The sequence below is a fragment of the Carettochelys insculpta genome, chromosome 8, assembly GCF_033958435.1.
Source record: "Carettochelys insculpta isolate YL-2023 chromosome 8, ASM3395843v1, whole genome shotgun sequence".
NCBI lineage: Eukaryota > Metazoa > Chordata > Testudines > Carettochelyidae > Carettochelys > Carettochelys insculpta.
The window spans coordinates 7,762,763-7,788,633 of NC_134144.1; the positions used below are offsets into that span (position 1 = coordinate 7,762,763).

At 44.8% G+C, this 25,871-nt stretch overlaps 1 protein-coding gene across 5 annotated transcripts in view; it reads left to right on the top strand.

Moving 5' to 3' along the window:
* The window catches only part of ERBB4 (erb-b2 receptor tyrosine kinase 4), a 932,933-nt gene that overhangs the window by 751,239 nt on the left and 155,823 nt on the right, over positions 1-25,871 (top strand). For all 5 annotated transcript variants that reach the window (XM_075001177.1, XM_075001174.1, XM_075001176.1 and 2 more), the window contains 3 exons: positions 7,562-7,694; positions 9,927-10,049; positions 13,212-13,310. In XM_075001177.1, the coding sequence (XP_074857278.1) occupies positions 7,562-7,694; positions 9,927-10,049; positions 13,212-13,310 (355 nt within the window). The remainder of the gene's footprint in view (positions 1-7,561; positions 7,695-9,926; positions 10,050-13,211; positions 13,311-25,871) is intronic.

Genomic DNA, 25,871 nt, shown 5'->3' on the forward strand with positions numbered 1-25,871 from the left:
TCAAATACATAGTTATGCCACTCAGAGTCCTAAACCTGTCATTTGGTGACACCATGCAATTATCATATAGTTATAATAGTTGCTTTTTAAAGACACATTAATCTTCTTGCCCTTTGGCATACATTACAAAATGAAATTACCCATCATACTATTAAAGGAGAACATAAAAATGTCACATGAAGAAGCAGAACTTTATTTTGCCAATGAATTGATATTTTCACAGTGTTGGTTCATCATATTGTCATTGGCTTATAAACACTTTCTCATAATCAAAATAAGCATAACGCTCTCTAAACACTGGTGACAGGCATGTGGAGCTCAGTGGTTCAGCATTGGCCCTGTGAACCCAAGCTTGAGAGGTTAATCCTTGCAGACTCCATTTAGAGTTTCCCCTAAAAGATTTAAAACAAACAAACAAACAAAACAAAACAGTCAGGGATGGTGTTTGGCTCTGCCAAGAGGGCAGGGGACTGGACTCAATGATCTCTCAAGGTTCCTTCCAGTTCTAGGAGATATGTATGTCTCTGAAACACATCAGTAACTCTAAGCATGAAATCAGTTTTCCCATCTGTAAAATGATTGTAGTGATACTGTCCTACTTTTATAAAGTGCTTTGAAAGTACTCATTAAAAGTGCTATGCAAGATCTGAGTATTATTATTGCTCCCTTAGTTACTTATGCAGTTCTAATTTTCACCAGAGCCAGCCAGGGTCAGAGAGCCACTAACCAGCTTCCTGAAGCTGTCACTCTACAAGTTGAACCTCTCTGATCTGGAATTCTCTCATCCGCCAACATCCATAATCCAGCATGATTTTAGATTGTTGGATCACCAGTTATCGTGGTTGTGGCCAAGTTTTCTGTTGTCCCATAAAGTTTGTTTAGGGCCAGTAGTCATGGCTGTCAGTGTTCTGTGCTGTTATTTTCCTGTAATTTACTCCTAAATGTCTTCTAAGCACCCAACAAACAGTGGAAGTGTTGGTAATGTGTAAGGCAATATCAACCTCGCATGGGCTGGTACATTTTCTTGTTCATCACCATTCAGGTCCTGAGGGTGTCAGACAAGAGAGGATCATCCTGGTCTATATCTTAGAATAGCTGGCCTGGGACATTGCAGAGAATTGGGAAATTCATGATTTGGAACATTATTTATGAAAATTTGGTTTTGGTGAGGAAACTTGTCTTGCTTTATGGTTGACATTATTAGTGTTAATTTTCATGCAGTTCATTGAATTTGTAAGCCTGCAGTAAAATGGTGGTTAGAGGTAAATGATGTTTGCATTTGCAAATAGATTTTTTATAACAACAATGTAAGTGGGCTAAATTTTGAACACCACCACAAATAAAGGATTTTTGTGTGTGCTGGGTAAGTGTCTGTAGCACATGCAAAAAGATCCTATTTAAAAATATAACAGGACACGGTTTTGTGCCTGCAGTTATCCTCGATCAACCACAACCTTGCACAGATCATGGTTAATCCCGACTTTCACTAGTGGTTTTGATTAGTGCCCTGGAAGGAAAGGATAAACATCATATTAATGAAATGTGATGGTGATATTAGTGAGGTGTTTGCAACTCCAGGATGGATAGAGAGCTAACACAAAGGGACTTAGTGAGGTTAGAAATATAGGCAGGAAATGAAATTATTCTTAATGACAACAAATAGAGCAAGCTAAGAAACATGAGAATTTAGTGGGGGCAGGTGGGAAGTGAGATTGGTGAGTGAGGCTATGCCTACCCTAGCCTGGAAGATTGACCTGCTCCGTATCAGTCTTCTGGGGTTTAATATAGTGTGTCTGATCAGGATGCATGAAATCAACCTCAGTGGTCACAGTTGACCCCTGTTTTCCTCACAAGACATGAGAAGGGAGAGAAGTCAGTGGGAGAAACTTTTCTGTTGACCTTATTCAGTAGGAACAGCCAAGTAAGCTGAGCACAGGTAGGTCAATTCTCAGAATGCAATTGCTGTAGCTAGAATTGTGTATCTGCAGTTGACTTACTTGGCTTAGTATAAACATGATTCTTGAAAAGAATTAGTGTGTTGGATCACTTTTATGGTGATAGTGAACAGTGGTGAGATGTAAGGTTTTAATGCACTTATGGTGTCAAAAAATTGATGGAGTTTAATACTTAAACTACACTGGAGAAAGCACTTGACATTTTACTTTGGGGAGGAATTCAGCATTGACAGGAAGATGAATATTAGGATCTAATATTTCATTCCCTTCGTAATGTTTGTGAGATTATATGGCATAAGTCACGATGTTGGCACTGTAAATGAAGGCAAATGTTTACTATTCCCTCTCAAATCAAAACCTATCCAGTTTCATTGGTTAGCAATTAGCAATGCTCGTTTCAAGTCCCGCTTTTGGGGGCATAATAATGAGTTGGGTGTTTACAATTCAGCTCCTGAAGTTTTGAGTAACACATGCAAATTCCTGAGGTTCTTGAGACTAGATTTGGAGTACCCACAAGTATATGACTACTTAAGTGAGGTGTTAAGGATTAGTCACTTTGCTGTGGATAAGCATGATAGTGAAGACTTAAACTTGGAACTCTGTTGCCCAAATCTGGCCATTTATAATTCACAGATCTAAATGTAAGCTATTTGGATTTGATACAATACTCCTCACTGGTCAGATTTAGGTTAGGAAACAACTGGACGAATTGATTGGGATTTTCAGTAAATTACTCAGTGTAAGACTCATCTCAGTTTTCACCACCTGAACAGCATGGTATTAGTAGGCAATAAGCATTCTTACAGTGTCACCTAAGCATGGCAGAGGCATAGAGATCATAGAGAAGTTCACATACCTGGGGAGCAACATATCATATATCTAGACTGTAAAAAGGAAAGAGCGACTAGAATACCGAAAGCAAATGAGTTTGAAGGCAATCGATAAGATCTGGAAAAGCAAAGCTATTATCTTAGGAATGAAGCTGAGCATCTTGAAAACATTTGTATTCAGCAGTATGTTGTATGGATGTGAGACATAGGTGATAATGAAAAAGATTCAAAGAGAAGGATATTGGCATCTGAGATGATTTGTTATAGAAAGATCCTGAGAACAGGATGGACGCAGGAGGTCACCAATAAGGAATTATGTGGGAAGATATAGCCAAAAGACAACCTACTGCAGAAAGTTATTCAAAAGAAGTTAAAGCTATTTGGGCATCTCTGAAGAATGAATGACTAATGAAAAATCAAGGCCTGTTATTCAGCATAATGGACGTCTCAGATAGGAGAGGCAAACCCCACAGAGGATAGGAAGATGTAGTAGAGTGGTGCAGAGCTAGTCTACAGAAACGAAGCCACTCCACACTGGATAGGGAAAGATGGAAGGAAATAGGGAGGGAGGCATTGGACACCAATGAGCGCTGAGCCTATGATTGTTGTTGATGATGTTCACCTACAGTCGCTTTTTCAGGACCTCCTTTGTGGGGTACCTGTACTTTGTTATTTGTATAAGAAATATGAGGATCTGTATTTCTTTTTAATGACTGTTTCTACCTACTTACATAATACAATACTAAAGTAAGAGCAGAAATAATGGATGAGGAACTGTAGCACCTCCTAGCTTGATACCCAGTTATTAATTTATTTGTGGAAACAAGCATTAAAGTAGAAAGACTAGATGAGTGAGGTAACAGCCATTATTGGGCCAACTGCTGTTGGTGAGAGAGAGAGAGAGAGAGATGCTTTCAAGCCACACAGAGCTGCTGTACAAGTCTAGGAAATGTTTGGTGGCAACCATTTCATCCATGACTGAAAGGCAGCCAGGTCAGTGGTGGAACTGGGTTGCCATTGTGTAGGATTTTTAGCAATGGTATATAGCTAAATGAGAGAAGAAACGAAGACTATTGTATCCAGTTGATAATAAAGGAGACTTTTAGAGATGTGGAATGTAATAGCCTGTGTGGAGCTTTTGTAATGAAACCTAAAACCAAACAGAATGATTTTGTGTTTTCTTAAACAGCTGGAACTTTCATCAGATCATAGCTCTGCTCTCACTAAACTTCTTGGGTCTGATTTTTTCCCCCTGTTGACCATTCCTGGGTCTGTTTCAGCAGTGGCCATCAGCTCATTCCCTCAGACTCTGTCACTTGGCCTTATTGTGACATCTCATCCATTCCACTGCAGACTTCTCCTCTCTTTCTCTTCTTCAGTTGATATGATTGTTTCTCGTAATCCCTCACTGTCCTTCAACCTTCTCTTTTTATCACCTCTCCATTTGCAAAGTCTGCCCTGCTCACCCCCCAGCTCCTGCTCCGGCTCTGACAATGTAGTCTCTCGCACGAAAATTATATGATCCAGGCCAACTTCCTCCAGTGCAAATTCATTCTCTGCTCCTTTGGATCATCTATTTTCCTAGCTAAACAAAACTATTTCTCCAAAAGAATTGATTCCTATATCCTCAATCTCAGTTGCCATTAGACACCTATAACATACTCCTCAAACTCTTCTGCTTCCATATCTCCTTGTGCAGCAAGGATCTCATCAATTTCTTCAGGGAGATAATTGACTCATAATGATACTTTCCCCTCAGCTTGTCTTCCCGTCCCTTCCTACACCTCTTGCCACCTTCTCCCCTGCCACATCCTCCAAATTTCCTCTCTGCTCTCCTATTATAATTACTCCACTAGTGCCAATGAACTCCATCCCAACTCCCGATCTTCCTTGTGCTCAGACTTATCTCCTCCCATACACTTCTCCTTGATCTCTTGCTCTCTGATGGCTCTCCCTCCTCTACATCCCCCATGCTTGACTTCACTTTCCTCTCCAAATAGTGTCCGTTCTCTTCATTTCTAAGCTTACTAAATGTGCTCTTTATAATTATTTAAAGGTACTTTTCTTCTCCTCAGATTCCATTCTAGACCCTCTCCAATCCTCTCCAATACAGCTTTGACCCCTTGTGCTCCATTGAAACCGCTGTCACCCAGATCTCAAATTGCCTCTTCCTAGCAGAAGCTCAGAACAATCCTTCTTCTCCTTGACCTTTTACCCACTGTTGACCCGGCTGACTATGCTCTTTGTGAAATTTTATCCTTGCTTGGCATTTATGACTCTGTCTTTTCTCTTCTCCACTCACTCCTTCGGTGTGCCCTTTGACAAACTTCTATGTCTCCCCTCCAGCTTTCTGTGGGAGTTCCATGTGATTCTGTCTCTGGTCTCTTCGCTCTTTCAGCACCTGATATGTGGGTAATATCATTCACAAACATTAAGCTACCAACTCTATGTTGAGAACTGATATCTACCTTTCTACACCAGAGGTCTCTTTCTGTCCAAACTACCATATTAACCCACCTCTGACATTTCCTCGTAGGGTGTCTAGCCCTGAATGCAAGTGTGACATGTCAAACCCAGAGCTCTTATTCTTCCTCCCAAACCTTCCCATGACCTCCTTTCTTGACCTTGTTGATGACACCACCACCATCCTGCCTGTCACCCCAGTCCATAACCTGGGTGTCATCTTTAGACTCTTATTCCTGGCAAGGTCCTCAGAGATGTGCAACATCTAAGTCTTTCAGCTTCTGTCTTTCATATCCATATACACAGCCAAAACTCTCATCCAAGCTTGCATTTTGATTTCTGCAGTACTCCTTCCTCTGGCTCTGATGGATGAATCTTATCCTGCTCATATGTATTCAGAATGCCATGACAAAGGACACTTTATTTGCCCTCTTTTATATCATTCCAACACGTCTACTTGTCTTACTTCCAAAGCCCTTTCTGGCCTATCCCTAGCCCGTGTGGTCTATGTTCTCTCTGTCATATCCATGTCCACCTCCAGTTGCCCAATTGTTTTCAAAGAGTCACCTCTGTACTTTCTCCCAGGCTGCCCTTCCTGTTTTGAAGAAGCTCCTTGTAAATGTCAAGAACACTACCTCATAAACCTCATTCAAATCCCTCCTCAAATCATTCCTTTTCTCATTGTGCACAGTTAGGCTTCCAGTACACTGAGAACACAGGCTACCATGCTGACCAATATAAAGCTCATGGTTTCCTTGTAGTTCCCATTTGTCTATGAGGTCTTTGGTGAAGTCCCATCTCTTGTTCTGTTTTTGTGCTGTGCCAAGCACAATGGGGTTCTGATCTGTGACAAAGATTTAAAGGTGCAATGGTAATGCTAATTGTGACGAGGTATGTAAAACTGATTCTGTAACAACCACAAAGGGGCTATAAGTCAGAGTCCCCTATCTCCCAGCTGCGGTCATTTAGTTGACCAGCATCAGATGGGGATGAGAGAAGGTTGGGGTGGCTGGAGAGGATGAGGGCTACCCGGCATCAACAGCAAATTTACAGAAAGCTGCCCCAGGCACAGGATGAGAAGTGCTGGAGGACTGGGGTGAGACTGATGAGGTCTGGTGAGTGGAAGCTGTAAGGAGTGACTCCTTCCCCTTGGCTCCTTGAGCTGAAAGAGAAGTATACTCCTTTGTGCTAGACCCCGGAGGACTGTCACACAGGGATTTGAGATTGTCTGGAGTTGAACTTAAAGGCTAGGGGAACAGGGTCATCAAAGGCTGATGTACACCCAAGGAGTTCAAGGACAGGTTAAAAATGGCTGAACTCTGTGCACTGAACATCACAAACATTTTGCATTGCTGGGGCTGAGTTATGGGTGGAAGCCACATGCTATCTGGCAGTTTTGCATGCTTTCAACCATAAGCAGGACCCAACTCATATGTCTCTGTCTGCCATTTGAGTTTGGAGATTTGTTTGAGCCCGAATATCACAGCAAAACTTGGGGAGTGCAATCACATGCAAAGTTAAGTCAAAGGAACATATATCAAGTACAGTTGCTCAGTTGTGCACAGCTCTGGTAGTTACCTAATGTGACTAGGACACTGAGAGCTAACATCACATCTTCTGCAAAACCCTTGGGGTTTTATGTTTCTCTCTCCACTGAAATAAGGCACTTCAAATAGTACAATGATACACCAATAGTACACCTCCAATAATACTCCTCAGGTCAGCTAGAAGTTTTGTCCTGAACCAGAGTGAAATGGAGGAGACTTTTGGACGACCTGTGCTCCACACAGAGTACAAGTCAAGAAAATCAATAGTTACAGAATCTTTCAGCACCATCTCAGAAAAGCTGGATGTGGCTGTGCCTCTAGAATTTGTGTCTCCTCCAGAACCATTGATTAGTTTGTGATGACAACCTAAAGTAATATTAGTTTTTCATAATTTGAGCAGTGTTTTTCCTTAATTAAACAAAAATAAGAGTTAATTCAACTGGGTTTAAAAGGAAGATGTCTGATTAGTTAACTTTCTTGCAGGATAAGCTTCTGATACATTGATGCTCATTTTGCCATTGCAAGTTTGCATTTGATATCAAAGTGCATGTTGTGGTTCCTTGTCCATGACTTACAAACTAAAATCCTAGATGTGATAAAGGAAAGCAGTGCCACATTTATGTGCTTTCCTTCATTTATCATCTGACATGACTGCGTTTGAGAGTTATACGCTTCATAAGCTTCCCAGGTGGTTTATTTCATGCATGCAGCTGTTCTTTGTTCTGTTTCCATGCCTTACATTAAAGTCTTTAATTCTTATTGGTAGAACCCCCCTGATTGCTGCAGGCGTGATTGGTGGACTCTTTATCATCGTCATCATGGGCCTGACATTTGCTGTTTATGTTCGGCGGAAAAGCATAAAAAAGAAGAGGGCCTTGCGGAGGTTTCTGGAGACTGAGGTGAGGCTATTTTTCTGTTACATCACTCAGAAAAGCTGGAAATTTGGAAAAATGCAGCGTAGTACTCTACTTTTTACACGGGATATTTTAAGGTTCATATAAGTGGGTCCACCTGCTTGTGAGTGCCCCTCTGTGGCAAAGGGGTGCTGCATAACACCTTTGCATGATTGTTTCCAAGGCTCTGTGGCTAGGATCTGACTAGCCCTGTCCACAGTGATGTCAGACCTTACGTTCATCTTGTGGCCAGTCTTCAGCCACAGGGCCTGTGCCTTGCCCAGGTCTACATTCAGCTCACCCTTGGAGCTGTCCAATGGGCTGATGGGCTCCCACACAGTATAGAGATCTGCCTGGGTAGAGCTCCTCTGAGGAACTTACTGGGCCCTAGCTGATCTGCTTCATTTATATTGGCCTGCTAGGTTCTGATTGGCTGTCATAAAGAAAGCCAATCTGTCCTGCTGGGAGGACATCAGTTCTGCTCCTCTTGCTGGGATGGAATGCAGCAAGGCCGTTGATTTCCTGTTGGACACAGAGACATAGTCCACCCCATCACAGTTCAAGTCCAACCTCATGGAATCCCTTGAAATAGTTCCCTAGACTGGCCAATAAAGTGATTGTAGTATATTAGCTTTCTACTGGTAAGCCCTCACTCCACAACTTCCTGCAAGACACTACCACTTCCTGTCCCCACCCTGCCTCTTCCTCCTACATTCCACCCTTCCCCCAAGCATGCCCCCCAAAACCACCTCTTCCTATGCCCCAGTGCCTTTTGCCTGTCCCTAATTAGCTGATCCTTAGGAGGCAGGAGACACCTGGGGCGGGGGACAGGGAGGAGCTGAGTGACAGGGCTGGTTGGTGGATGTCCAGCGCCCACTGTCTCCTGTCTTGTCTGACATGCATGTCCCTGCCCTGTTCCCAACTGAAATTAGTCCCTAATTCCTTAAAGCCCTCAACAATATCATCAAAGCCTATTGTAGTCGGTGGCAAGCCTCCAGGTGTGAACACCAGATCAGGCCCTTTCTGAAAGGGAATAGTGTCAAGCCCGGGTTATGGGTCCTGTGGGTGTGTGCTTACTATGACCTACATCTTCCACCATGAGTATTGAAAAGTAAACTCTATCAGGCAGAGGGAGATCTCTGCTGAATTTGACAGCAACATTTTCAATTGGTCGGCTTGTTGCTGTTTGGGTGGTGTTGGTTATTTATTTATTTACTTTTTAATTTAATTTCCAGATACTGGTACTTCTGCTTGCATGAAACTAGTCTGTTCAGCTAACGAAGTAGTCCATGATGCTCACAGAAGCATGATAATAACACTCAAACTGCAGAGCACAATGCCACTTAGCCTTGTAAACAGACACTTTGAAATACTGCAGCGGTTTCAAACCAATCTGAGTAGGAGTACCCTTTAATTATTTTCCTTATCCTCAGAAAGGACAGGCTATTTGTCAGTGTTTACAGTATTGTCCTTTTCATTTATTTTTTTTTAAAGAAGCATTGTTTTTCAGTCAAAGGCTGCGTGTTGCTGAGATTGGCTGGTATTTGGACTCAGCATACAGTTGTACTTCATTCACAAACTTTGTTGAATCGTAATTCACAATGTCGGGCACACTCTACCAGTGCTTGCATTATAGTTGTAGCTGTAAATTCTTGTTCTGCTGCAGATGCTTTCTGTTTCTGAAAAAGCTGACCTCCAGTAAGGCACAAGAAAAGCTTGGAAGAATGAGCCTTACCTCCCCAAAAGAGGATAAGAATTTGCTGAACTAATAAGTCACAATTATTACAAAATACAAATGGCCACTTTAGAAGGGCATAAAATAGACAAAATAAACCATGATGCACTGATAATGAATGTTGTGTTTCTGTCATATCGAAAATGTTTCTGTTGCTGCCCTTGGCAAAAGTCTTTGGGGACATATTGTGATACTGATTTAGCTTTCAGTTGATAATTCCATCATGCAGCGCCTAACTGAAGTTGTGTACTGTATTAGAAGTGTTCAGCTGGTTTCTGTCATGGTGTTTGTATGTTTGTTTTTGTCTTGTCTCTAGTCTTAGATTAGTTTTACATGAGGAATCAAAAGCCCTGGAACGCACAGACCATGGAGATCCATTGCTTTATATCAATATCTTGTTACTCAGCTGGAATGAATAGGAACCAGATGAAAATTTTTCAGCAGAACTCTTCACGTGGCCTTCCTGTGTCTAGTGTGTAATCTTGGTGGATTTTGTTTTGCAGCTGGTGGAACCTTTGACACCAAGTGGCACAGCACCCAACCAAGCTCAGCTTCGTATCCTGAAGGAAACTGAGCTAAAACGAGTAAAGGTCCTTGGCTCTGGGGCCTTTGGAACTGTATATAAGGTAAGCATCTTCACTGACTGTTATCAAGTGGGCTAATTTCTGTTCGGAATCCTACAGATCACTGAAAGGGTTACCTCACAGTATGTCACCCAGCTCTTGTCTGAACAAGAGATGGGCCTGAAGTCTGCATCCCATAACCTGTAAGGGGAGTTCATTGGTGGGTATGATGCTGCATTTTGAATACATCTGTTGTTTCACCTGTTGGTTTCAGTGTGGCATGGAGATAAGGGTTACTCCATGGAGAGAAAAATAATATCAGAGAGGCACAAAGACTTTGCAGGATAAGCAGTTTTAAAATTAAAGGACAGAGATGGGAATTTGTGGTTCTGTTTGCAGCTCAATAGTTGACATAGGCTACGTCTACACGTGAAGCCAACATCGAAATAGGCTATTTCGATGAATAACGTCTACACGTCCTCCAGGGCTGGCAACGTCGATGTTCAACTTCGACGTTGCGCGGCACCACATCGAAATAGGCGCTGCGAGGGTACGTCTACACGCCAAAGTAGCACACATCGAAATAAGGGTGCCAGGCACAGCTGCAGACAGGGTCACAGGGCGGACTCAACAGCAAGCCGCTCCCTTAAAGGGCCCCTCCCAGACCCAGTTGCACTAAACAACACAAGATCCACAGAGCCGACAACTGGTTGCAGACCCTGTGCATGCAGCATGGATCCCCAGCTGCGGCAGCAGCAGCCAGAAGCCCTGGGCTAAGGGCTGCTGCCCACGGTGACCATAGAGCCCCGCAGGGGCTGGAGAGAGAGCATCTCTCAACCCCCCAGCTGATGGCCGCCATGGAGGACCCGGCAATTTCGATGTTGCGGGACGCAGATCATCTACACGGTCCCTACTTCGACGTTGAACGTCGAAGTAGGGCGCTATTCTGATCCCCTCATGAGGTTAGCGACTTCGACGTCTCACCGCCTAACGTCAAAATTAACTTCGAAATAGCGTCCGACGCATGTAGCCGCGACGGGCGCTATTTCGAAGTTAGTGCCGCTACTTCGAAGTAGCATGCACGTGTAGACACAGCTATAGTGTGCAAGCCAGTTAATCTCTACCTCATTTGACCAAGCTGCAAAATGGGTATGAAATCCCCATTTATATGATAATAGAAGCATCTTTAGCTAAGCTTTGAGCCTTCTCTCATTAAAAACAATTGCAAAATTTCCCTTCATGTGTATTGGAAACTTGTATTCTGCAGTTAAAGACCATAGCTAAAGTTTTTAGAAAAAAAAAATACGGTTGGCTGAGAGAGAACTGGGGGAGAGGAGGGCGGAATATACGACATTTTCACCAGTTTTAATTAAACTTGTGATGAAATTTCAAAATGAGGATGTACTGAGCAGACCAGCACCTATAACTGTCTAGAAAAATGGATGTGAGCATGAGAACTGATTGGGAACAAAAACGTTTTCCCCCCCTTTCTTTCAAATGTACTTTTTATTGGAGAAAATATACATCAGTGCCCCTTTCCTTAATCTTAACATATCGTAGTCCAGTCCATGTTTGATGTGTATGATACAGACCTTGAGTGACACCTTACTCCCCACCCTCAGGCCCCTCTAACACCACCATCCATGGCAGTTTGCTCCAGAGATCTGGGAAAGGGATAGAGAGAGTGCTCCCGAGTGTCTACCCTCCTCTGCCCAGCTGTTATAATTGACCCCACCCCCCCACCCATTAGGGACAAAGGATGTGCATTACTAGGGGAACAGAACCCAAGACAGGAAGAGGGAAAGAGACGTAGAGGCAGGAGCAACAGGTGTCTAAGCAGCTTGGGATAGAAAGGAGCAAAGGCTGAGTTTATGGCATACAACACCTTATGCTGAGTAGCTGCCCCCGTTTCCTATCCCAAACTGTCAGAGCCAAAAGGGAACCCCCCGGCCAAGCTCTCTGGTGCTAGCACACATTCACTGTAAGGCCTGCTCATATTACGATTCCGAAGGATGCCACTGGTTTGAAGCAAGGTCAAGCAAAGGAACATACATAGCTATGTGTGGCATGGCCATGCTGACCTTATGGAACAGAATTGGTTGGAAGAGTTTTGTCTTACACTCAGACTTTGCATGTCCGATAAGGAGCGTGTCTCTGGTAGGGCCATGTAGAAATTTGTCCTGGCTTCAGTACTATTTAAATATTGATTTGGATAATGGACTGGAGAATAGGCTTACAAAATGTGGGGATGATCTCAAGCAGGCAGGGGTTTTAGGTTCTTTGGAGGACAGGGTTAAATTTCAGAGCAGCCTTGACAAAGTAGAGAATTGATCAGAAATCAGCAAGGGGAAATGTAATAAAGGTGAGCACAAAGCACTACATTTAGGAAAAGAACAATTGAAGGTGCAAGTACAAAATGGGTCTGGATGGCAAAACTGCTGCAAAGGATCTGTGCCTCAAACTGGACATGAGCCGGCATTGTATGAAGATGTGAGAACGGCTGGCGCATGTTAATAGGACTGTTTTATGCAAGACATGGAAGACAATTATCCCACTCTACTTGGCGCAGGTGAAGGCTCAGCCGGAGTGCTGTGTCTTGGTCTGGGCACCACACTTTAGATCAATGCAGTCCGGTTATGAATTCCAGAGGAGAGCAACAAAAATGATCCAGATTAGAAAACCTGACATTTGAGGAAAGGTTAAAAGAAATAAAATGGGCTTGTTTAATTTTGGGGCAGGCGAGGGAGGGAAAGAATGAGGAAGGAACTGATGAAAGTTTTTGTATGTGGTAAGGGTAGTTATAAAGAGAACCATGGCTGTTCTTCATGGCCAGTGAAGGTAAAATAAGAAATAATCAGCTAACTCATCAACCAGGGAGATTTAGATGACCCATTAAGAGAAGCTTTCACTCTCGGGGTAGTTAAGCTCTGGAATAGGCTTGCAAGGGAATGTGATGGAAACCTTGTTCCTGGAGGTTCTTAAAAACAAGCTGAACAAACACCTGTCAGGGATGATCTAGATTTTATCCCTCTCTTGGTGCAAGGGGCTGAATTAGATGATCCCTCAAATCCCTCCCAGCCCTACGTTTCTGATTCAGCATACTCACTGTGTGTGTTTTGAGTTCTGTAGTTCCTTGCTGAATGGGATAATGTGTAATGAAAAGAAACATGGTGATTTAATGATTGGTATGGGGTTGATTTTTGTTTTTTTTCCCCTCCCCCCCAGGGTATTTGGGTTCCTGAAGGAGAAACCGTAAAGATTCCTGTGGCTATTAAAATCCTGAATGAGACGACAGGTCCCAAGGCAAATGTGGAGTTCATGGATGTAAGTAAGAGGTGTACAGCCTCTCTGACTTTGCTCATGCATAACACACTAGTGCCGACGGCAGGGAAAATAGTCCATCTATTATCTCCAGCAATTAAGATAACATTCTGCTGAGTTTTATTTCTGCATATTTCAGTGCCTTTATAAGAGCTCTGGGTGCCTTCACCCTTAGGGACGCCATTTCCTTACTCATTTACAGGCATTTGGGCTACCTCTTTTCTGTCTAGCCCATCTAGCTCTGGTAGTGCTGCCACCAGCAGCAGCAGAGACAGAGCTGAGCCATGATATTTAAAAACCTACAAGAACACAGTGCGTACAGAGTGGAGCAGAGCTCCACCATGCCTTTGCAGCCATGGCTATCCAGCTCTCTATACTTGTGAGCGCTTGCTAGCCTGCATGCACGCAAGCTTGGGAATCACATTCCTAACTCAGACAGGTTGCACTTCCCTGGTGTGGCATGGTCAGGCCCTAAAGGATGCCAAACAGGTGGATTTGCTGAACCACAGGAGGTCCACAGTGACCACCCCTCAAGCCGATTGCCTGCCATAGGCAAACATTGTGACTGTATGTGGTCTGCTCAACCAGCTGCTGTGCAGGGCAGCTGGACAGTGGCTTCTGCCAGCTAGATGGCATCATGCTCCCTGGGGTTCCAGCCCTGGGTCCCTCCCACTGTGGGGCAGCTGGCAATCCAGTTCTAGCCCTGCCTTGCCAGGCAATCCCAGGCACAGCCCTGTGCAGCTGCATGGTAGCTGAAGAATCGTGGTCCCAGTATGACCCACCTGGTCCTGCTAGGGAATGCTGGCCACAGCCCTGTGCAGCTCCAGGACAGCCAGGGAACTGGACTCTTCACCACCACAGGGCAGCTGCAGAATCTCAGCCAGGGCCCCAGCCCTGTGCCACCACAGATCAGCCATGGAAGCCCAGCCCCAAGCCTGCGCTGTGGCAAGGCTGCTGGGAATCAAGGTCTGGCCCCACACTTCCGCAGGGCAGCCAGGGGACTCTGGCCTTATCCTGCTGCCCTGGGACTCTGCTCCCAGCAGTGCTGGCAGGGCTGCTGCCCATCTGCTGTTAGGCTCCTTGGCTGTCTAGTCCAGGAGCATCTGCTGGACCAGAGAGTGCCGCTTTTCAGAGGTGCAACCTGTACTATAAACATAGCCTGGTGATACAGCATGGTACCACCACCGCCCCCTGTCCCCCTCTCCCCCGTAGCAACACAGTCAGGCTCTGTATACAACCCTTGGCTCTCCCGCACACAAACACCCCGTCATCTGCGAACTTATCCTCAGCCCTCTCTCCAACGACAGCCTTCAGAAATCAAGCTCACAACCTCAGGTGCGTTCAATCTGTTGTGCTCCATGGAAGCAGGTCAGTGTATGCCAGCAGCTGTTCATCACCGAGGCCAATCTATAAAACTACCCCAGAGCGCTGGGGTAAGAACAAATACCCCCATATAGAAAGGGCCAGATTCTGCAATCTGCCAAAGACACTGGTCTTACAATAACTGGAGATAGCCGGTGGACTGCCCCCAGTGGGAAGTACCTCTACAGAAGAGAAGAAGGCAGGACATCTGTGTTGTGTGCCATCTCCTCTGTTCCCTTAGAGCAGTGGTTCCCAACCTTTTCACTCATGCCGACCTCCAGTCACCCCCAAACTGTTCATGGACGCCCGCAAAGTGTTCACTGACCTCCATCAAAGCCAATTCTAGCTGCTAGTACATTTCATTAACTGAAAAAGGAAGCCACAGCACAGCTTTTTTGGACACTAATTAATAACATTATTGGAAGATATTTAATTTAAAAATAGTAATTGATGGTGACTTCACAATTATTTAAAACTTATTTTCTGCCGTCACTTTTATTTCTCTTTTATTTTTTCACAGACCCCCCTCCAATACCTTCATGGACCCCTAGGGTCCACGAACCCCAGGTTGGGAAGCACTGCCATGGAGGACTGGACAGGAGGGTGGGAGGGCATGAGTGAGGTCATCGAAGAGAGTTCCATTATACTGGTTCTTGAGCTGGCATGAGGTCCCCAGTGGAGTATTCAGTGTATGCCCCTGGCTGCTCTAACTTCCCACAGCACCAAGCATTGATGGTCTAGGAACTGCAATAAGGAACCAAGTATCAATGGGGGAAAGTGACTAAGAAAAAGTATATTGAGTTTTTATGAGCCCTTTGGTTTTAAGGATGTGGAGTGTTGTTAGCAGGAGGTTGGGTTCCTGGTTTCATATTCTCAGAGTCCGTAAGTGAAATTCACAGCTCAGTGTTAAGAGAAAAGATAATTGGCATGATGACCATGTGTGCTGTAAGCAGTGACAGTATTTGGACAGTCCATATGAGTTCTTCACTTGATTTTTGATAATCCCTAAGTGATAAAATTTATCTTCTGAACTGGGAAACTGTTGAGAAATTTGCATTTCCAAGCATATGTGTGTGTGTGTGTGTGTGTGTGGCTTGATTAGCATTAACAACAGCAGAAACCAAATGGAGTCAGTGCTCCTGTAACATGTCCCGTGACGCCCAGCCCCTTGGTCTAGGGCGGGCGGCAACAGAAGAGGGGGTTAGGGCACCACCCCGCACTCAGTTCGGGCAGTCAGCGGCTCACCGCTACCCCCGTACAGGCCCCAGCCCTCAGTCCAGGGCGGGGCAGCAGTTCACAAGAGTTATATAGTTCTGGGCCCAGCCCTCAGTCCAGGGCGGGGCAGCAGTTCACAAGAGTTATATAGTTCTGGGCCCAGCCCTCAGTCCAGGGCTGGGCAGCAGTTCACAAGAGTTATATAGTTCTGGGCCCAGCCCTCAATCCAGGGCGGGGCAGCAGTTCACAAGAGTTAAGCACCGGCCCAGCCCTCAGTTTGGGGCGGGGCAGCAACACAAGGATAAACACCGGCCCAGCCCTCAGTTTGGGGCGGGGCAGCACCACAAGGGTAACCACCGGCCCAGCCCTCAGTTTGGGGCGGGGCAGTAACACAAGGGAAAACACCAGCCCAGCCCTCAGTTTGGGGTGGGGCAGCAACACAAGGGTCTACAGACAGGCTCAGCGGGGGCTGGCCCTGTCAGGGAGGGGTCCTCCTAGGTCGGTCTCCTCTGGGTCATCCACCTGTGGGGGCTCCGGCCAATCGTCCATGACCACGTCGTTAGGGTAGTCAGGCGGTGGCAATACAGGAGATGCAGGGCGGTCCTGGGTCTGAGTGTTGTAAGGGTCCGCCGGGACTCTGGGGCAGCCCGCTCCCGGGGCCTTTTCCACGGCAGGGGGTCTCCACCGGCGGGAAGGTCCTGGTAGGTCCAGGAAGTCCGGGTAGTCTCCTTGGGGCATACAGACCCGGGGTTGCGTGGAGCCTCTGGGGGCCTGCTCCTCTGGCCTGGCCGGGCGGCCGCAGGCCCTCTCCCTTTGGCCCCGGGGAGCTCGTGCAGGCACATCCTCCCTGCCCGGAGGCCCAGCACTGAATGGCTCCCGAGTCCCGCCTTTGGCTCTTCTAGCCCTTGGCCCCGCCCTCTGAGGGGCGGGCCTCTGGTCTCCTGACTCCGGCCCCGCCCACCAGGGCCTCTGCATAGCTTCCCCGGCCTCCAGGGAAGCAGGAGGCCATACTGACCCACTACAGCTCCCCTATGTAGTCTACTCTGTCATTGAGAAACCAGCAGAAATTACAATTACAGCTTCAGTGATTTCAGACGAATTACCAGGACTGAACAGTTCTGTATCAGAGCCAAGCGTAAGACACTGATACCCATCGTAATACCTTGTTTGCTGGATCACTGCTTCCAGTGAATATTCATAGCAGTGACACATTGCTCAGGAGTAAGGGATATCTCCTTACCCTTCCAGAAAGTTAGAATAACAGTTATCATAGCAGTCATGTTAAGTTCAGTTACTGTCCCTTAGGAATCTGTCCTCCACCCCACCCAGTGGTCACAAAGTGGAAAAAAAAAATGTAAAGATTAAGGCCAGGTCTACACTAGACCTAAAAGTCGATTGTAGACACCCAATTCCAGTTCTGACACTTGCGTAGCTGGAATTGATTTTTCTACAATTGACTTACCTGGTGGGTCCTCAGTGAGGGAGGTCAACAGGCGAATCTCTCTGGTTAACCTACCTTACTCCTCGCAAGATTGTAGAGGATGGATGTTGACTGTCCACCCCAAATGGTTTGATTTCATGCGTCCACACTAAGTATGTGAAATAGAATCCCGAAGGTCAGCCCTGAACAGGTGAAAACATACCCTAAGGATTTTCATAGTTCTAACATCTAAAAACTATGGTCCAGATTTCCAGCTGTAGCTCTTGGAGACAGTAGGGTGACAAGGAACAATAAGATGGAGAGGTTATTAGCTTGAATACACTCTTCAATAGATGCTGCCGTTACACAGAGACAACAAAGAATACCTGTCTCCATTAGGGCATCCTATACCTAGCGATAATTGACGCTGCTGCTACAAGTAATCTCATTCTCTGGAAGTAATCATCAGTGCCCATTTTATTGTGATCTGTTGGAAGGATTTTTTTTCCCCTACATAGAGTATGTTTTTGAAGTAAACAGGAATGAAATCCTGTTCTTACTTGCAGATTTCAAAAATATAGTTATGTAAGAGAATTAGGGTTTGCCTACACTTAAAAGTTTTGCTACTTTCACTATAGTGCTTTGAGATCTACTGACAAGAGCAAGGTGTGATTATCATTATTAGCGTTGAATCATAGAATGCTAGAACTAGAAAGAACCACAAGAGGTCATCACATCCAGGTGCCTGTCCTCAAGGCAGGACCAAGCACCATCGTCCCTGTTAGATATTTATCCAACCTCTATTCAGTTGTACCCGTAGAAAAGTGCTTATGTCAGTTGAACTTATTCAGGTTTGGTGGTGCAAAATAGGGTATATACACATAAATCACCTTATAGTCTTATTACACTGAGCCTGTTATGGGCATAAGAATATCCGTAATTATCGCAGCCTGCCAACAAAACTTGAAGTCAAAGCAAATGTTATTTCAGGAAACCATTTTTACAGGCATTTGCAATGGCTTGGTTAGTTAAAGCTCTTAGCCTTCAATCTTCTGCAGCAATGCAATATAACTGTACCTCTTGTCAGGGATCATTTCATCCATTGTGATATGTGTCCTTATACTTTGCACTTAAAACTGATAACTTAGCTTTGCTGTCTAAGAGTATATGTATTGCCTAGAACTCATCAAAAACTCCATTTTGACCATGTACACAGTGCTATATCTTAGGTCACCTCCCCATCTGAGTGACATGAAGGATGTACAGAAATATCCTGTGTCCCATATGAGACTGAGAGTTTAGTAGTAGGGCTCATTGGTTTTTGTTAAAACTTTTAATGTCGACAGAAAGCAAGTCAGAGAGTGCTTTATGACCAGTTCAGGTTCTGCTAAATGTTTCACTAAAAGAGAATAAGGCATGGGAATTTGACAACTGGGCTGTCATTTCAGCGCCTTTAAACACTTGCTGATGGATCCATAATGCCTATAATGTCATAATGCATCATGATAGGATGTGCCTTGGACAGCCCCCTTCTCCTGTCAGGCAGTACAGAGTGTCTTAAAATACACCCAAACTTTGGATATTTCTTCAAAGACACGTCAAAGATAAAATAGTCCTGTTCTTTACACCTTCCTGGTGTAGTTCTTTCTGTCTATTTCTTCCACCTATCTCCAAGGCCAAATAAAACATGAAAAATTCCACTAAATGGCCTATATTTCTCCCTCACTTCCAGGAGGTTGTGGGAATTAAATCTGCGTGTGAACTTCCATCTCCGTTTCCTTAGTGGAGGTAGTTGCTACTGTCAGGAAGTACTAGATTAAGGAGCTCTCCCCTTAGTTCTGACGATAGTGAAGTCTGTGGCTCATTCCAGATATTCACAGAATTTGATTAGTTGCTTGAGTCACATGACATTGCTTGTGCTCTCTGATCAGAGGAGCACGTTTCATCTGCACTGGACCACCAATGGAATTGATGGAACAGTGACTCTCGCAGCTGCTTTGCCTGAAAGCAGATGTGGGAACAAAGAAACTGATGTACCTTGAAGGCCCAGGAAGGAACTGAACTCCCCTCATTGCCCATAGCTGGCAGCATGAAGAAAGCAGGAGGGTCCTGGCTCTTGATGTAGAAGGGGATGGCAGCTGTCATGGGTAAGCATGGAGGGCCAACAGCTGGCTGGGTCAATGGCATTTGAGAAGTAGTCTGTCATTTCCATGCTGTGCAAATTTCCTCCCTAACCCTCAATTTAGCTGTAGCCATTGGCGGGTCTGGTGGCTTTACATCCAGGCACAGGGATCAGTAAAAACTTGGGTTAATCTGCATTCCTAAATTAGGCAGCAATTAGCATAACAAACTTTGGTGATGCTAAATATGTTACGCTAGTTTGTCACAGTGAAACACGCAATCAAGTGGGCCCTTGAGCTCATCAATGATAAGCTGGGTGTTTCCAAGAGGTGACCTCGCGAGCTACGGTTTTATCCAGTGGGTGGGTCCATTTACAAGTTTAATCTAACCTCTCTGAACTTAAGCATTCTGTTATCTGCTAGAAAATAATTAGAGGCTGCAAGCAGAAGTCTGCCTACACAGAGATCCCTGGGAGTCCCCAAGCTCATTGAGATGACGACAGTTTGACTGATGCTGGTCAGCCGATAGTGGGCCAGAAGCTAATAATAGAAGGCAAATGCTGCTTAGCTACATGAGAAAGTTAACTTGGGAAAAATTAAACTGAAAGGTTCAGGATTTATGATTAGAAATAAATTTTGCATTCTCATTTGTTTCCTGGTAAGAGAGCTGCAAAGGGAGATAGTCTGCTTTATGGCTTGATAATTAAGATCTAGGGGCCTTGCAGACTTCAGCCAGACTTATTGTAATTCCCTGCTGTTCCTAGAAATAGTCTGCCTCCAGTGACCAGGAGAGTGTTTCTTAAGCAATGCATAAAGTTAACAAATAAAACTGACCAGTTGTTTAGCAACTGTCACTTTTACTAAGCATGTAGCAAATACATTTAAAGCTACACAGAGTAGGGGGTATTGCTTGCAACAAGAGAAAAAAACAGTAAATCATAGAGTTGGAAAAGAGCTTAGGAGGTCATTGAGTCCAACACCCTGCTCAAAAGCAGGAAGAATCCCAACTAAATCATCCCAGCCATGGTTTTGTCAAACTGGGATTTATAGAAGTCTAGGGAAGGAGATTCTATCGCCTCCCTAGGTGACCCATTCTAGAGCTTCACCACTCTCCTAGTGAAAAGATTTTTCCTAATATCCAACTTCGACCTCCCGCACTACAAGGTGAAACCATTGCTCCTCGTTCTGTTATCTGTCCCCACTGAGAACAGCCTCTCCCCATCCTCTTTGGAAACCTCTTTCAGATAGTTGAAGACTGCCATCACTCTTCTCTTCTGTAGACTAACTAAGCCCAAATCCCTCTGCTTCTTCTCATAAGTCATGAGCTCCAGCCCCCTAACCATTTTTCGTCACCTTCTGCTGGGATCTCTCCAGTGTGTTCACATCCTTTCTGTAATGCAGCCAGGGTGCCGGGGGTGGCGGGGAGGCAGTGTTATGTGCCAAACTGGATACAATACTCCAGATGTGGCCTCACCAGTGCCAAATAAAGGGGAATAATCACTTTCCTAGATCAGCTGGTAATGTGCTCAATAATGGAGCCCCGTATGCTGTCAGCTTTCTTGGCTACAAAGACACACTGTTGGCTCATGTCCAGCCTAAAGTGTAAATTAATAAGGCAGTGCATCTGCTCCTTTAACTCCAAAATGAGAGAAGAGCTTCCTCTGAAAGCATAAGCACATTTCAAGAGAAAGGCAAGCTATTCTGCGTTGTTTGCGCTGTTCGTTGCCAGACAGGCATTCGATTTACATGCTTGATCACCAGCCCAAAGAGAGAAGGTGAAGTCAGGTGGGATACAAAGCCTGCAGAGAAAACAGCTCTCAGACTTCAACTATTATTCAGTACAAGAGGCTTTTGTGGCCTTTCTGGATAAATCACACTATTTTCCGCACTCCTTCTAGACCAGGGGTCAGCAATCTTTCCAAGGCAGAGCGCTGACATTTTGATCTCTATGTTTGGTCCGAGTGCTGATGATATTTTTAAAGTCACTGATCGTCCTGGTAGCATCAGCTGGTCTTTCATCTATCCAGAGGTGGCATGGCTCCTGGCTGCATGGTGGAGGGTGGGGCGGGGGGGGGCTCAGCTCCTGCTCCATGCGCCGGTGACATCTTGGCACCCGTCCTGGGGGTTGCTGATCCCTGTTCTAGAGTGACTAGTCTCTAATAAGATGGATAAGAATGTGAGAAGCACTGTGGAGATACAGCTAGAAGAGAATGGAGAAGGGAGAAGATGGAGACATTCCTCATTTACAGTATTTGCACTGAATGGGGAAGGAGGTTTCAGAGTTTGGAGACTCTGTACTCCCTCTTGCCAATCATTCTATCGTCCTAAGGAGGGCTGCATGGCCCATCCCATATGCTCAAAGGTGAAGCCCCAGGATCCCCTATGGTAAGACCCTTGAAGGATCACAGCCTGTATTGTTACAGAGCTCAGTTGTGCTCCAGAATCTGAAACAGTGGGTCTTTCCCACAAAAGCTCATCACCTAATACGTTTGTTAGTCTTTAAGATGCTACAGGACTGCTTGCTTTGTTTTGCTACGGAGCTGGCAGTGGACTTATCCAGTGTCTCTCTAGAGTCCTTCTGAATCATGATGTGTTCTGGTTCCTCGGCATAGATCCTTACACGTTTTAGATTAGCCTCAGGAAAACAGCTCAGCTCACCCCAGCCACCCTGCCAGTCCCTACCCCTCAGGAAAAATAGTGCAACATTACTGTAATTGGTTGTCCCGCTTTGTAGTGCCGTTTGCTGCTTGCCTCACCTACATGTAACACTTTTGCTGCATGCAGAATGCAGTCGCATGGGCTACGGAGCCCCATGGTAAAGTACAGCTTCCTGAATAGATCCGGCATTTCCAGAACAGTTTCCCATTTTCCTTTGTCTTTCTCAACCACCCTTTATACATACAACTCTCTTTTAAACTGGTTTGTTGGTTCCCATAAGAGTACCTACTAATGAGAAGCATCTGCTTGGCAGTACTTGGCTTCTGACAGGCTTTAAACCCTGTTGCATTCACCCTGTGTTGCTAAGCTATTAAAAGGAAGAAAACCCCAAGCCCTTGATTGCAGGCCCCCCTTTGTGCAGTCCCCCCTCCCCACGCCCTTCTCCTTTACGCATACAGTAAGTGTAATGACTTTGAAGAGGAACCTGTTTGCCTGTCACTGCCAGGCACAGAAACTCACTGTGACTGCAATTACAATTTCCAACTTATCCAGAGGTGCCAGAAATCAAGCCGTCCTTGAGAGCGCTGCACATCCCATGCACAAGCCCCCTAGAGGGACAGCCACCGTGGAAGCTGGAAGTCTGATCCTTGCTGAAGGTTAACTGCTTTTAGACATTCAGCAGGAACTGTTTCAAGGCCATGTTTCCCTTTTATTTCTGTCTTCATTGGTAATTTCCTCTTTCAATATTGACTTACCCCAGTAATCTTTTCTTCCATGGTATTATTTTGTACAGTTCTTGAGCACACCTATTTTTCAGTCAGCGGATAATGTGTGAAGCAGACTGAGGAGGCTAACCTGGTTGGGTACAACCCTTTGGGATAAGGTTCTAATTGAAAAACACGACGAGAGAAAGAAAGTTTATTTTCTTCAGGTGATGAAAGTTAGGAGAATACCTGTGGGGAAGTCCTAGCCCCATGAAATCAGGGGGAGTTTTGTTTGTCATCCTTCTGACAGGCTGCTGTGGTTTCTAAGCAGAGGTGTAAATACTACCCCAAAATTACTTGAGTAAAAGCACAGCTGTTTTGTGGGGAATGTACTTAATCACCAGTGTCCCTATAGAAAACTACTTGGAAAAAAGTACACACACGCGCACGCGCATCACTTCTAGATAGTACTCAAGTGAAAGCAGCTTCACTTTTACTCAAGTAACTTTACCGAGATCTCTATTTTCAAGGGAGAGGCACACTTGCTTGTGTTTCAGGTATTCGATCTGATAGTTCCTCTCCTGCTCGCCTGATAACTCGAAAGGCAGTCAGCATTCTTTATGTGTGTGTGTTACAGCAGTACCCAGAGGTCTTGATCAGGATCAAGGTCCCAAGCTACTGTACAAACCAACAGTAAGCGACAAGAGAAAAAGAAATGTTACGGTGGAAAAGTAAAGTAGAAGTACCATTGTGTGAGCAAGTACAACCCACTCAAATTCATGAGACATAAACTGAAGCTGGTGACGCTTTTTTATTTTCCTAGTTGTCCTCCCCTCCTGGTGTAGAACATATTAAATTATTATTATTACGAGTTGAACTTCTCCAGTCTGGCAGCCTCAGGACCTGACCGGTGCCAAAGGAGAGAATTTGCCAGACTATGGCAGCATCACCAACACTTCCACTGCTTACTGGGCTCTTAGAAGACATTTAGGGGTAAATTGCAGCTAAATAACTCCACAGAACACTGAGAGCCAGGACTGGTGGCTGGAAATAAACTTTATGAGACTTGGCCACACCTGTGATGTGGTCATCCAGCTAACTAAAATCATGCCAGATTATGGATGTTGCCAGGCAAGAGAAGATGAACCTGTAGTAGTAGTAGTAGTAGTAATAAAAATGATGATAATAATATACATCTAAGAGTGTTAGTGGTGGATCTGGACCCGTTGTGCTAGGCATAAAAGAATTGTGACCCTTCTGATTCTCATTGTTTTGCTGAAGACCGTTGCAATATGATAGAGATGGTTTGTATGCAGAAAGTTCTTATCCAGATTTAAATTGTCCCAGTTTTCAGTGTCTTACATCTGGATCAGAAATCTGAGGGGGATGACCCCGCTGTTTTAAGGTCTCTGTGTCTACACAGCAAAGTTATTAGGGAATAATGGCTGATATTCCAAAATAAAGTTGTGAGCGTTTACACAGCAAAACTACAATTTCAAAATCATTTTGAAATAGCAGACTGCTTATTTTGAATTCTGTAAACCACATTCTGTGGGGAAGAGCACCTGTTCTGAAAAAAATACAGCAAGGTCGCAACATTTGCGAGTTTAATGTTCACAAGTCCAGTTATTCCTGAATGGCTGCTGCTTCCCTGGGGCTTGCAGCAGGGAACGCCAATGGCTGCCTCTTCCCTGGGGCTCCGGGCAGGAAGTGCCAGTGGCTGCTGCTTTGCTGGGGCTCCAAGGTGGTAAGCACTGGTGGTGGCCGCTTCCCCAGGGCTCTGGGGCCAGGAGTGTCTGGGGCTGCTGCTTCCCTGGGACACCTGGGGAGGAGTGCTGGTAGCTGCTTTCCCAGGGCTTTGAGAGCCAGCCATGGGCATGGCACGACCACTGACTGGCTCCCCATGGCCCCACCACTGGTCTCCACGCACCACCCCTCCCTCCCGCTGCTGCCCTGGAGCCTGCCAAGTTCCTCTCCTCCAGCCAGGGTAATTCATGAAATTTAACATTCACAAGGGTTCTCAGCACAGAACCCTCGTGAATGTTGCAACCCTACTATATAAAGGAAATAGAGGCTTTTTCAAAATAAACTATTCCAGAATATCCTATTCTGAAAGAAGACTGCTGTGTAGACAAAATATTTTGGATTAGAGCCCCTGGAAGCTCTGTACTCCAAAATAGGCTCTGGTGTGTGGACACACTACTTGCTTATTTGGGGCTTCCTTGTAGTGTGGACACATTGTTTCAGAATATCTTATTCTGGAGTTAAAACTCTGGAATAAGATATTCCAGAATAACTCTATAGTGTGGACATGCCCTGCTAGACCTTTCTGTGAAGAAAGGGTGAATGCTAAGACAGTCTTACTGCTAGAGGAACCAAGTGGCAACTGATAAGCTTATATGTCTACGAATGCAAATCAAGGCCATTATATATTTATGTAGTCCTTAGTCTGGCAAGCAATGCATGATAGGGAGCATTGAGATTATGAATATATTGCCCCTGAAATCTTAAAATACAGCTGAAGTTACAAAAGTGAATTATGCAAAAAAATAGTAAAGCAGGAAATGTAATTACGAAATGTTCCACACCTTCATTGTGAGCAGAAATTGAAAAAAAAAATCTAAATTTAAAGTTGACTTTGACCCCAAGAACTGGGCAATTAGTGCCCACACATCACAGTAAGAAACTGAAAGCCTATATTTAAGAACTTCCTATTATTTAGGAATTTTCTCTGCATGCCTCTAGCTCACATTAGCAATACAAAGCAGTCACAGTGATATTTCAGTTTCTAAAGGGTAATGTATAAACGAGATTCCTGCTTCATTGACAACAAATTAAAGTTTTATGGGCTCTGTTTATAATATGAGGTATTATTTTCATCAGTTTAAACATAATAACTTCCAAACAAGCCAATGTTGGTTCAAGGTTAACAATCAGCAAATAAGGATTTGATGAAAGCTTGAAGAAGTAATGTCTTGATATTTAAGCCAACCAAGCAGGCTGTGAAAACGTACGTATGTGCCAGCTAAGCAATTTTTGAAGCGTGATCCTGTGTGACTGAACTGCCCCTTTGGTGACGAGTTAT